At 35.9% G+C, this 14,668-nt stretch overlaps 1 protein-coding gene across 4 annotated transcripts in view; it reads right to left on the reverse strand.

The window, feature by feature from the left end:
- DOCK3 (dedicator of cytokinesis 3) overlaps positions 1-14,668 on the reverse strand; it is a 568,180-nt gene that overhangs the window by 388,967 nt on the left and 164,545 nt on the right. For all 4 annotated transcript variants that reach the window (XM_087867015.1, XM_087867014.1, XM_087867013.1 and 1 more), the window contains exon 4: positions 246-301. In XM_087867015.1, coding sequence (XP_087723141.1) covers positions 246-301 — 56 coding nt within the window. The remainder of the gene's footprint in view (positions 1-245; positions 302-14,668) is intronic.

A 14,668-nucleotide genomic window follows, 5' to 3' on the forward strand; every position in this document is an offset into this window, starting at 1 on the left:
TTTTTATAAAATTCACAACACCCCAAGTTACCTTTCCAGTATACAAGAAAACAGATTAAAATTGTCGGTATTTTAAGAAGTGGTTATGTCCTCAGAATTATATATATGATAAAGCAATAAAGCAAATTTATTTTTTGGCAGGAAAACATGTTAATAGCATATTTTATACTACAAACCAAAAACAAAAAACCTTCCTCTGCAACCTATAAAAATTATAAATAAATATAGTAAGGTCAACTACTCACCCCCTATTACTGACAATTGCCTTTTTCAAGTGAATGTAATTTGCAGGAAAGATCCCCTGTAAAAGAGAAAAGATTCTCATTAGAAAAGGAAATTTGTGATTAACATCTCATATATACTAAAATAGCAGCCAGATTTCAGCATGGAAATACTCTATCAACAATACAGCAGATGGGCGCTTGCGTGGTTCAGTCAGTTAAGCATCTGCTTTAGGCTCAGGTCCTGGGATGGAGACCTGCATTGGGCTCCCTGTTCAGCGGGGAGCCTGCCGTCCCTCACCCTCTGCCTGCCCCCACCCTGCTTGTGTTTGTGCTCTTTCTCTCTCAAATAAATAAATAAAATCTTTTTAAAAAACAATACAGTAGATATCTTAATGTAGCAACCACTTTGCATATTAAGAATGCAAAGTTGCACAAACTATATACACTAGATAGGAATTTCATTGTCATTCACACTCAGAGTCTATCCTCAGGAGAAAACTGTGATCTTAAGTGACTACCAAAAAGATTTTTTAAGTTACAGACTGGAAATATTCCATCTAATCACTCTCAGGATATAGACTTATAGAGCTTGGCATGTATCTATAAAACCAACAATATCACCTAACCAGCTATTATCACCAATGCTATCCACCTCTAAGCTGGAGAAAGAATTCTCAGACTCTGGCTCACATTTATATTCACAAAAATGAATCAATTTGGAAGTTTCTATGAACATTTCTTCTTTCACTCTTTCATTAGAGTTTCCATTTTGATATTTGCCATAATTTGATTTCAATTCCTAAGGGATAAAAAAATGAATTGTTTTAAAAAACAATTAAGTTTTCCAATCAGTTCTTCATTCCTTTTCCTGATGTATGAAACTCCCTTCAAATAAAACGTAAATGGCCTAAATTTTTTTTTATACTTTCTGGTCTATACCACTGCCAGTAACAAATCTATATCAGACAAGGCCATCAGCAGCTGACTACAGTAATGCATATTATAGTTTTCAATGTACAGATCTTTTCACCTCCTTGGTTAAGTTTATTCCTAAGTTTCTACTTGCTTTCAGTGCTATTTTGAATAAGACTGTTGCCTTTCTTTTTTCAGATATTTCACTGTTAGTGAACAGAAACACAACTAAATTGTGTTAATTTTGTATCCTGCAACTTTACTAAATTTTTCATTAGTTTTAACAGTTTTTTTGGTGGAGTCCATAGGATTTTCTACATATATCATATCATCTGCAAGTACTTACAATTCTACTTCTTCCTTTCTTATTTGGATACCTTTTGTTTCCTTTTCTTACCTGCCCGTTCTGGCTAGGACTTCCAGTACTCTAACAGGAGTGGTGACAGTGAGCCGCCTTGTCCTGTTGCTCACCTTAGAGAAAAAGCTTTTAATGTTTTACCACTGAGTATGATGTTATCTGTGGACGTGTCATATCATGGCCTTTATTATGTTGAGGTACGTTACTTCTAAACCCAATTTGCTAAGTTTTATTCATGAAAGGATGTTGCATTTTGTCAAATTCTTTTTCTGCATCTACTGAAATGATTACATGATTTTTATCTTTCATTCTATCAATGAAGTGTATCACATTTATTAGTTTGATAATGTTGAACCATCCTCTTGTCCCTTGGATTAACTCCACTTGATCATGGCATATGATCCTTTAAAAATGCTGTTAAATTCGGGTTGCTGATATTTGGTTGAGAATTTTTGCATCTGTATTCATCAGGGATAGTGCCTTTGGTTTTCTTTTCCTTTAGTGTCCTTATCTGGCTTGGATATCAGGGTATTACTGGCCTCATGAAATGAGTCTAGAAGTATTCCCTCCTCTCCAATTTTCTGGAAGAGTTTGAGAAGAACTGGTATTGACTTTTTAAAGTTTGGTAGAATTCACCAGTAAAGTCATCAGGTCCTGGACTTTTCTTTGTTAGAAGATTTTGGTTGCCTGAGAACTTCAGAGGGGAGGGGGGTGGGGGAATGGGATAGGTTGGTGATGGGTATTAAGGAGGGCACGTATTGCATGGTGCACTGGGTGTTATACGCAAGTAATGAATCATGGAATTTTACATTAAAAACTAGAGATGTAATGTATGGTGACTAACATAATCTAATAAAAATATATTATTAAAAAAAAAGAAGATTTTGGTTGCTCATGCAATTTCCTTACTCATTATTTGGATGATTAACAGGTTTTTTTTCATTTCTTCCTGATTTATCTTTGGTAGGTTATATGTTTCTAGGAATTCATCCATTTCCTCCAGGTTATCCAGTTTGTTGGCATTAACTGTTCATAGCATTCTCTTATAATCCTTTCTATTTCTGTGGTGTAGTTTTTATTGTTTCCTATTTCATGTCTCATTTTACTTGAGTCTTTCCTCTTTTTCCCTTAGTATATCTAAGGGTTTGGCAATCTTAAGGGAAAAAAAAAAACAGTTCTCAGTTTGGTTAATCTTTTCTGGTCTTTATTCCACTTTTTCCACTCTGATCTTTGTTATTTCATTCCTTCTGCTAAATTTGAGCATAGTCTGTTCTTTTTCTAGATCCTTGAGATGTAAAGTTAGGTTGTTCATTTGACATCTTTCTTTTTTCATATTGTAGGCATGTATTACTATAAAATTCCCTCTTAAAACTGCTTTTGCAGCATCCCATAGTATGCTGTTTACATTTTAATTTGTGTCAAGGTATTTTTTAATTTCCTTTGTGATTTTTTTTGACCCACTGGTTGTTCAGACCTGTATTGTTTAATTTGCACATATTTGTGAATTTTCCAGTTTTCGTCCCATTATTGATTTCTACTTTCATATACTGTAGTCTGAAAAGATACATGGTATAATTTCAATCTTCTTAAATTTGCTAAGCCTTGCTATGTGACCTGTCATAGGCTCTACTCTGGAGAATGTTCCATCTTCAGTTGAGAAGAATGTATATCCTGCTCCTGGTGAATGAAATGTTCTATCTATGTCTGTGAGGTTCATTTGGTCTAAAGTACAGTTCAAGTACAGTACAGTTTGTTGATTTTCTGCTCAGATAATCTATCTACTAAAGTCTCCCACTGCTATTGTATTATCTACTTCTCCCTTTAAATCTGTATTTGTTTCATATATTTATTATATATTAATATATTAGTTTCTGATGCAACTTTATGAATTATCGTTATATCTTCTTGATGAGTTGATCCCTTTATCATTATATAATGACCTTCTGGGTCTCTAATTATAGTTCTTGTCTTAGAGTCTAATTTATCCAGTGTAAGTATAGGTACCTGTGCTCTCTTTTGGTTTCCACTTGCAGAAATATCTTTTTCTATCCCTTTATTTTCAACCTACATGTATCCTTAAAGCTGGAGTAAGTCTCTTATAGGCGGCATGCAATTAGTTGGGCCTTGTTTTTTAATCAATCCAGCCACATTAGGCCTGTTGATTAGATAATTCAATCCATTTACATTTTTTATAATACTTTTTTGGTTAGTCACCATACAGTATATCCTTAGTTTTTGATGTAATGTTCCATGATTCATTTACATTTAAAGTAATTATTGATAGGTAAAGACTTATTAATGCTATCTTATTGTTTCCAGTTCTTTTATAATTGCCTTGCTCCTTTCATCTCTTGCTGCCTTCCTTTGTGAACTGATGATTTTCCACAGTGGTATGCTTTGATTCCCATATCTTTTATCTTCCATGATTCTGCTGTAGATTTTTGCTTTGTGGTTACCATGGTTTTATGTAACACATCTTATAACAGTCTATTTTATACCGATAACAACTTAACTTTGATCATATACAAAAACTCTACCCTTTTACTCTCCCCTTTTATTGTTTTTGAGTCACAATTTACCTGTATTTATATTGTATATTTTATAATTGTTGTAGCTATGTTTTTAATACTATCATCTTTTAATACTAGAGTTAATATACTATCAGAGTATTAGAGTATTCTAAATCTGACCATGTAATTACCTTTACCAGTGTGTTTTATATTTTCATGTTTTCATGTTCCTAATTAGTGTCCTTTCATTTCAGCTTGAAGAACTCCTTTTACATTTTGTAAGGCAGGTCTAGTGGTAAATTCCCTCAGCTTTTGTTTAGCTGGGAAAGTTTATATCTCTCCTTCACTTCTGAAGGACAGCTCTGCTAGGTAAAGTATTCTTGGTTGGTGTTTCTTTTTTCTTTCACTACTTGGAATATATTATCCTACTCTTTTATGGCCTGTAATATTTTTGCTGAGAAATTCACTGATAGTCTAATGGGGGGGTCACCTTATAAGTTACAAACTTTGTTTCTCTTGCTGCTTTTAAAATCTTTCCTTGTGACTTTGACAATTTTATTATCATGTGTCTTGGAGGGGATTTCTTCATGTTCAGTTTGTCTGGTGACCTATGAACACTACAAACCTGGATGTCCAAATTTCTCCCTAGATTTGGAAAGTTCTTAGCCATTATTTCTTTAAATAGGCTTCCTGCCCCTTTCCCCCCATCTTCTCCTTTTAGAACTCCAGCGATTCACAAATTGGTCCCATTGATATGTACCACCTTTCATGAAAGCTCTCTTCACTCTTTCTCATTTTTTTTCTTTTTTCAGGTTTCCTCTGACTGTATAATTTCAAAGTTCCTCTTTAATTTCACTGATTCTTTCTTCTGCTTAATCAAGCCTACTGTGCTATACCGCATTTTTTTTTTTCCATTTCATTCATTGAGTTCTTCAACTCCAGAATTTCTGTTTGGTTCTTTTTCATTATTTCAATCTCTATGACAAATTTTTTATATTGTTAATGTACTGTTATCCTAATTTCATTGAATTGTCTTTCAGTGTTTTCTTTAGCTCATTAAATTTCCTTAAAACAGCTTTTTTGAATTCTTTTCAAATAAATTGTAGATCTCCATGCCTTTGTTTTTTTTTTTTACTTTTTTTTTTTTATTATGTTATGTTAATCACCATACAGTACATCCCGGGTTTCTGATGTAAAGTTCGATGATTCATTAGTTGCGTATAACACCCAGAGCACCATGCAATACATGCCCTCACTACCCATCACCACTCTATCCCATTCCCCCACCCCCTTCGCTCTGAAGCCCTCAGTTTCTTTCTCATAGTCCACAGTCTCTCATGCTTCATTCCCCCTTCTGATTACCCCCCCTTTCTTTATCCCTTTCTTCCCCTACCGATCTTCCTAGTTCTTATGTTCCATAGATGAGAGAAATCATATGATAATTGTCTTTCTCTGCTTGACTTATTTCACTTAGCATTATCTCCTCCAGTGCCGTCCATGTTGCAGCAAGAAATAACAATTGCTGAAGAGGATGTGGAGAAAGGGGATCCCTCCTACATTGCTGGTGGGAATGCAAGTTGGTACAGCCACTCTGGAAAACAGTGTGGAGGTCCCTTAAAAAGTTAAAAATTGAGCTATCCTATGACCCAGCCATTGCACTACTGGGTATTTACCTCAAAGATACAGACGTAGTGAAGAGAAGGGCCATATGCACCCCAATGTTCATAGCAGCATTGTCCACAATAACTAAATCATGGAAGGAACCAAGATGCCCTTCAACAGATGACTGGATTAAGAAGATGTGGTCCATATATACAATGGAATATTACTCAGCTATCAGAAAGAACGAGTTCTCAACATTTGGATGAAAGACCTCAATGTAAGACAGGAATCCTTCCAAATCATAAAGGAGAACATAGGCAGCAACCTCTACGACATCAGCCACAGCAACCTTTTTCATGACACATCTCCAAAGGCAAGAGAAACAAAAGAAAAAATGAACTTGTCGGACTTCATCAAGATAAAAAGCTTCTGCACAGCCAAGGAAACAGTCAAAAAAACTAAGGGGCAGCCCACGGAATGGGAGAAGATAGTTGCAAATGATGCTACAGATAAAAGACTGGTATCCAAGATCTACAAAGAACTTCTCAAACTCAATACACGAGAAACAAATAAACAAATCATAAATGGGCAGAAGATATGAACAGACACTTTTCCAATGAAGACATACAAATAGCTAACAGACACATGAAAAAATGTTCAAAATCATTAGCCATCAGGGAAATTCAAATCAAAACCGTACTTCACTAGTTTTTAATGTAGTGTTCCATGATTCATTGTTTGAGTACAACTCCATGTCTTTAGATTCAGTTACTGGAAGATTACTGTGGTCCTTTGCTGGCATATGTTTCCTTTGTTTTTCCTTTCTTTTTTTTTTTTTTTTAATTTAAATTCAATTAGCTTCCTTGGTTTTTCATGTTTCTTGGAGTTCTGTGTTACGGTCTTCACATGCGAAGTAACAGTCACCTCCTCCAGTCTTTACTAATTACCATCAGGGTAGAAATACCTTCCATCATTCCTCTTAGATATTCTGTAAATTTCTCAAAGATTCCATGAACATGATCCATGTTTCTTGCTCACTTCTGTGGCAGAATTCTTCAGCATGATTGCCTTTTATTGATTCGACAATGCACCAGGCTGAGTGCTGACAGCCTCTCTTGTGTCTTCCCAAAGGTGGCACTATAATTCAGGTTTGTGGTCTCTGCACTGCAGTTTCTGCCTGCTTTCCATGTGTATTCATGAACAGTCTTCTAAAGCTTGCTCTTGCCACCACCTTAAAGAGCATGCACGTTGAGCCAGCTGCAGCATGGGGGTGGGGGTAGTGTGAGGCACACAAAGCATTGGGGATGCTCATGGGCCAGTGGGGAAATCCATGGGTGGGGCTTTCCCAGCAGTTAATGGGTGGGCTTCTTGATAGAGTCTGCTATACAGTAGGTTCTGTGTCTCTTTAATGCCACCCAAAAACCTATGTGCCACTTTCCCAAACTCTTTCTACCTCTCAGTCATGGAACTCCCAATTTAGTACTCTGGAGAGGGAAAGACAGAAATGAGCCTCTCTGGCAGCATCTGGACTTAAAATAGAATAAAACACAACTGCATGCAACCAAAACTAAATGATGACAACCCATTATCTATAAAGTTAGAATAGTAAAAAGTTAAAAAGGCATAGGATTAGTGTATGCTTCCAGGAAGATGGATGAGACATACTTTTTACTATTCCTCCTGCTAAGTAAAATGAAAAACTGTGGACATATATGTAATACATGTAATACAACCATATATGTAACATATACATAAATATATATATTTCACATATATATAACATACAAATATATAACATCATATATAAAGGATGGATATATATCATATATTAAAAACCTCTAGAAATAAATATATTTTTTAAAAAATAGGAAGATTCTGAAAGAGAGAGAGAAAAAGGCAGACCAACTAGGGACCTTGAGATGCAAGAAAGAACACAGTGGTAAATTCCTTAGATTTTCTTTTACCTTATACATCTGCTATTTGAAGCTGAAAAGGCTAGAAACCAAGAAACACCAACAGGCACAGACAAAAAAGACTGTTCTCTCTAGCTTAAGAACCAGGAAAGAGTCAGCCTGTCAATAAAGAAAACATCTCAGTAATAACCACTATATTGCTTCCAAACATCACCAAAAAAGAAAGAAAGGGGGAAAAAAAACTATGGTCCAGCTCTCACCCACACAAGCAAGGTTAACTGGACAGACTGGACTTTCACCATAATTGGACTATAATTAACATATTCAAACCTTGCACTGGTATAGTGGCTGAAAAGGCCAAGTTGGGAGTCAAGACTCTCTACCCAAGTGGGCAATAACTACCACCGAGTGGCAGTGGAGACTACCTGAACTTCTACCCCTAAACAGCATTAATGAGGCTCCTCCATCACTTCCCTGTGGTGTCCGAAGAGGCCTAAGAGAGAGTGGGGGCTTTCACCATTGCTCAGCAATGACAAGGACACCACCCTCCTCCTGGTCGTATCAGAGGCCACATGGGGAACAGCAGAAGGCTTTACAATGCTTTCCAGACAGTGAATAATCAGTGGAAGACTATTAGGAAGCTAGAATTCCCACATCTATTCAACAGTAACAAAGAGTCTGCACACTTCAGTGTCAACAGAGGCTGAGTGGGAACATGGACCTCAACCCCCACATGGCAGTAATGAGGCAAATCCTGTCCTTCCCCTACAGCAGCACTGTCACAAAAGCCAGATAAAGCAAAAGGTTTAAATAAAATCAGTATCTTGTAACATAATACCTAAAGGTCCAGGTCTTATCATACCAAGAACCATGAAGATCCTAAATTGAATGGAAAAAAAAATACATGCCAACACCAAGAAAACAAAGATATTAGAATTATCTGACAAATATTTTAAAGGAGCCATCACAAAAATGATTCAGGTAAGCAATTACAAATATGCATGAAACATGAAAAAAAAGAGAATCTCAGCAAAGAAACAAAATGTCTCAACAAAGAAACAGAAGATGCTGGATGGGCTCAACAGTAGAATGGAGGGGAGAGAGGAAAGAAGCAGTGAGTCATAAATCAGAAAAATTTAAAATGATACAAAACTGACTGTGATATTGTGATATAATAATATATATTTCTTCATCCCCAATCCCTGACACAAGAACTTCTAAAACTCTTGGAATTTCTGGATAAGAAGAATAGGAGAAGCATCAACTTTGTTATTCATGAAAAGCCATTTTCAGCTGTACCTGGGGTTTATGCTAATGAAGTGACCCTTGGTGGGCCCCAGATAGCTTCAGAATGGGAGATGTCAGGGGAATCATGTGATTAGAAGGTTGGAACTTTCAGCTCCACTCTCCAACCCCAGGGAGGGGAGAAGGGCTGGAGAATGAGCTAATCACCAAAGGCCAATGATTTAATAAATCATGCCTTCATAATGTAACTCCCATAAAAACAAATAATGGGGTTTGGACAGCTTCCAGGATAATGAACACACAAAGTTGCTGTGAGGTTGAAATGCCAAAAAGGGGCATAGAAACTCCATTTCCCAGTCCACATACCTTGCCGTAAGCATCTTTTCTATTTGGCTGTTCCTAAGTTGGATCCTTTATGACAAACTGGTAATAGTAATTAAGTTGTTTTCCTGAGTTCTGTGAGCTGTTCTAGCAAATTATCAAACATGAGAAGGGGACATGTGGAATTTAAGAAACAAAACAGATGAACAGGGAAAGGAAAAAAAAGAGGGAAGCAAACCATAAGAGACTAGTCTGCTTGAGATTCTCTCTCTCTCCCTCTGCCCCTCCCCTCTGAGTCCACACTTTCTCTCAAATAAATAAATCTTAAAAAACTTATTATAAACATAACATAGGCAAATAAGAAGTAAAAGCATGAAAAAACATATTATGCAAAAATTAATGAAAAGCAAGAGTTAATATTACATAAAGTAGACTCCAGTACAAAGAAAATTACCAGATACAAAAAGGGACATTATATAATGATACAAAGTCAACCACCAAGAAAACATAGCAATCATAAATGCATATGCACAAAACAACGGAAAATGTTGGAGCAAAACTCATGGAAATAAAAATAGACAAAAATAGATAAATTCACAATTTTAGTTAGAGACTTACAGAACAACTAAACAGAAAAAGAGCAATGTTGAAGAACTCAACAACACCATCGACCAACAGGATCTAGTGGCATTCACAGAACACTCCACTCAACAAAAGCAGATACACATTCTTTTCAAGTGCCCACAGGACATATACCAAGATAAATCATACCCTGGGCAAAAACACAAATGTCAACAAATTTAAAACAATCAAAATCATAAACACAATATTTTCTTAACCACAATGAAATCGAACTGGAAATCAATCACACGAAAATAACAGAAGAAAAATCTGCAAATGCTTGGATACAAAACAACATATAACTAAATAATCCATGCATCAAAGAGGACTTCTCAGAGTAAATTAAAAAATTACACTGAACTAAATTAAAATGACAATACAATATATCAAAATTTGGAGACACAGGTAACGAAATGCTGAAAGGGAAATTACTGCCATTAAATGCATATATTATTTTTGTTATTTCAAGTTTTTATTCAAATACTAGTTAACATATAGTGTAATATTTGTTTCAGGAGAAGAATTTAGTGATTCCTCACTTACATAAAACACCCAATGCTCATCACAAGTGCCCTCCTTAATACCCTCAACCCTCAGTTTGTTCCCTATACTTACAAGTCGCTTATGGTTTGCCTCCCTCTCTCTTTTTTTCCTTTCCTCTATGTTCATCTGTTTTGTTTCTTAAATTCTACATGAGTCAGAATGGCTAAAATTAACAACACAGGAAACAACAGATGTTGGCAGGATATGGAGAAAGGGGAACCCTCTTACACTGTTGTTGGGAATGCAACCTGGTGCAGCCACTCTGCAAAATAGTATGGAGCTTCCTCAAAAAGTTAAAAATAGAACTACCCTATGACCCAGTATTTGCACTAACTAGGTAATTACCCAAAGGATACAAAAATGCTGATTCAAAAGGATACATGCACCCTAATGTTTATGCAGCATTATCAACAATAGCCAAATCAGGGAAAGAGCCCAAATGCTCATCAAATAGGAATAGATAAAGAAGATATGGGGGCACCTGGGTATCTCAGTTGGTTAAACTTAAGCATCCAACTCTTGGTTTTGGCTCAGGTCATAATCTCAGGGTGGTGAGATCAAGCCTTGCGTTGGGCTCCATACTCAGTATGGAGTCTGCTTGTCCCTCCCTCCCCTCTGTCCTTTCCCCTCCCCCAACTCACATGCATACACACACACTCTCTAATAAAATCTTCAAAAAAAAAAAAAGATGTGGTATATGTATACATATATAATGGCATATTACTCAGCCATCAAAAAGAATGAAATCTTGCCATTTGCAAAAACATGGATGGAGCTAGAGTATATTATGCGAAGTGAAATAAGCCAGTCAGAGAAAGGCAGATGCATATGTTATTAAAAGGGAAAATTGCATGGGCCACCTGGCTCAGTCAGCAGAGCATGCGACTCTTGATCTTAGGGTTGTGAGTTCAAGCCCCATGATGGGCATGGAGCCTACTTAAGAAAATTAATAAATAATTTTAGAATTTTTAAAAATAAAATAATATAAAAAGGAAAATTGCAAATCAATAATCTAAGCTCTCTCTTCAAGAAATTAGAATAGAAGAGCAAACTAAAACCAAAGCAAGCAAAAAGAACAAAAAGAGTAGAAATCAACAAAATTTAAAACAGAAAAAAAATAAGAGAAAATATAAAGCTGGACTTTGGAAAGATCAACAGAACTGACTAGGGGCACCTGGGTGGCTCAGTCAGTAAGCGTCTGCCTTCAGCTCAGGTCATGAACCCAGGGCCGTGGGATCGAGCCCAAGTCAGGCTCCCTGCTCAGCGGGGAGTCTGCTTCTCGCTCTCCCTCTGCCACTCCCCCTGCTTGTGTTCTCTCTGTCAAACAAATAAATAAAATCTTTTTTAAAAAATAGAACTAATTTCTACCAAGACTAACAAAGGAGAAAACAGATAAGACACAAGTTATCAATATCAGGAATGAAACAGGATATTACACATTCATTAAAAGGATATTAAAGGAATATTTCAAAAACTCTACACAAATAAATAGATGACATACATGAAATGGACCAATTCCTTTTAAAATACAAACTATCATAACTCAACCAATACAAAATGTATACACTTGATTCCTGAACAATACAGGGTTAGGGGCACCAATCCCCCACACAGTCAAAAACCCATGTACAACTTCTGAATTCTCAAAAACTTACCTACTAATAGCCTACTGTTGACCAGAAACCTTACTGATAACATAAACAGTCAACACATATATTGAATATTATATGTATTATATAGTCTATTCTTACAATAAAGTAAGCTAGGGAAAAAATATTTTAAAAATCATAAGAGAAAACAAATTTACAGTACTGTATTGTATGTATCACAAATCTGCACAGAAGTGGACCCACACAGTTCAAACCCATCATCTGAATAGCTTGAATAGCCCTATGACCATTAAGAAAATTGAATTCATATTTTAAAACTCCTAAGAAAAAAAAATCTTCAGACCCAGATGTCTTCACTGCTTCATTCTACCAAATGACTAAAGAATGAACACCACTACTACACAATCACTACCATAATATAAGAGGGAAAAAAATTTCTCAATTCATTTTATGAAACCAGTATTACTCTGATACCAAAATCAAAGATAGTATAAAAAAAACTATAGACCAATATCCCTCATGAATACAGATGTAAAAATCCTTAACAAAATGTTATCAAGTAGAATTCAGCAATATATAAGAAGTCTTATGCACCATGAGGTTTATTTTAGGGATGCAAGACATTTTCAAATTCAAAAATCAATCTATGTCACATAATAAAAAATAATTACTAAAAAAAATCAATCAATGTAATCTACCATATTAAATCTAATGAAGAAAAATCACACATTGTATTAATGCATATGACAAACTTCAATACCAATTCATGACTAAAATAAGACTCTCAGGGAAAAAAGCAACAAAATCACAGAGGAGTAACATAAGCAAAAACCAGGGGTGTACTATATTGTGACTAACATAATAAAAAAATATATTATAAATTTAAAAAACCATAAGCAAAATGGAAGAGTAGGAGTTTTGTACCATTTTCCCCACCAAAGAAAATTTATTTTTAACAATCAACCAGACAAGAATGACCTTGTGGAAGTTCAGGAGTCCAGTGGAAAAGTTCCAACACAATGTTGGAAGAAAAAAAAAAAATCTGAGACTGGATGCACTGAAGAGGGTAAGAAGAACAACTTCACATTACCTGCATTATCTCTTCCACAAGGCAGCCTAGCTCAGTGCCAAGAGACACCTTCTTGACCTGTGATTTCTCCAATGGCAGAAAGTAAGAACATCTGAGTGAGCACCTGGCTTTCCCCAGTTTTGCGGGTTGCTGAAGAGGCCCACTTCTTTCTCACCCCATCCAGAATACTGAAGTGTACTACACAACCGGAGGGTAAGGAGGTAAGGATAGAAGGAGAGCAGCCAGGACTCTCAAAAGACATCAAAGGATCCTACTAATTACTTTACAGACTCCATCAGGAAGCCTGTCCATGAGCCAGTGGGGACACCTCATCTGCAAATCTTCCCAACTGGCCCACAGTCACCCCCAACACACTGCACACTTTCCCCAGCTACTCCCCAACTCCATAGCCAGCTCCTTGTGCAACAAATATAACCCTTTGCAGATGGTTACTGAACACATGCAGAAACACACCTTACTCTGTGGGACTGGGAGAAAGCACAGAAACTTGAGCAGTCAGCACTGCCTTAGGTAAAGCAAATAAGTGACTATTATTAGCAACTGGACTGATTTTGTGGGATTGAGAGAAAACATACAATCTTAAGAGTTTCACCCCAAAAAGGAATAAGAAGTGTGAAGCAGGTGCATTCAAAGGAAAATTCTCAGAATATCCAACAAGTCTAAGTTATTCCTCTACCAAAGACAGTAAGTAAAAATGGAGGACGTGATTGCTTCTTCAAATGCAAAAAAGCAATGCAAGATATCAAGAACATGAAAAATAAAGGAACTGTGATACCACCAAAGGAATACAATTTTTTCTAGTAACCACGCCCAAGAAAAAAACAGATCTGTGATTTGCCCAATAAATAATTGAAAGTAGTTGTTTTTTAAAAGTTCAAGGAGTTATAAGAAAACACAGAAAGACCATTAAACAAAATCATGAAAACAATACACAAACAAAACCAGAAGTTTAATAGATACATAGAAATCATAAAAAGAAAACAGAAGTTCTGGAGCTGAAGATTACAATGAATTAAATGAGAAATGTAAAATAGAGTACCAAAAGCAGACTTGATCAGCAGAAGAAAGAATCAGTGAGATTAAAGACAGGAACTCTGAAATTATCCAGCCAGAAGAGAACTAAGTAAAAAGAATGAAAAAGAGTAAAGAAAGTCTATGTGAATTATGGGACACCATCAAGGAAAACAAGCTATGCATTACTGCAGTTCCAGAAGGAGGAAGGAGGAAATAAAGGGACAAAAATCTGATTTAAAGAAATAATGGCTGAGAAGTTCCCAAATCTGGGAAGAGATTTGAATATCGAAGTTCATGAAGCTAGGTCCCCAAAAACATTCAACCGATAAAGATCAATTCAAAGACACATTATAATAAAACTGACTAAAAAACCAAGACAGAGAATTTCAAAAGCAACAAGAGAAAAAAAGTTTGTAACTTACAAGGTAACCCCCATAAGGCTATCAGCAGAATTCAGCAGAAACCTTGCAGGCCAGGAGAGAGTGGGATGATACATTCAAAGTACTGAAAGAAAAAAATTGCCAACTAAGAATACTTCACCCGGCAAAGACCTCCTTCAAAAATAAAGAGATAAAGAGTTTCCAAGACAAGCAAAAGCTGAGAGAGTTCATCACAACTAAACTAAATGCTGAAAGAAGTTCTTCATGCTAAAATGAAAGGACAAAAATTAGTAACATAAAAAACATATAATAAAATATAAAACAC

Source organism: Ursus americanus, chromosome 14 (genome assembly GCF_024610735.1).
Source record: "Ursus americanus isolate L20-20 chromosome 14, mUrsAme1.1.p, whole genome shotgun sequence".
Lineage (NCBI taxonomy): Eukaryota > Metazoa > Chordata > Mammalia > Carnivora > Ursidae > Ursus > Ursus americanus.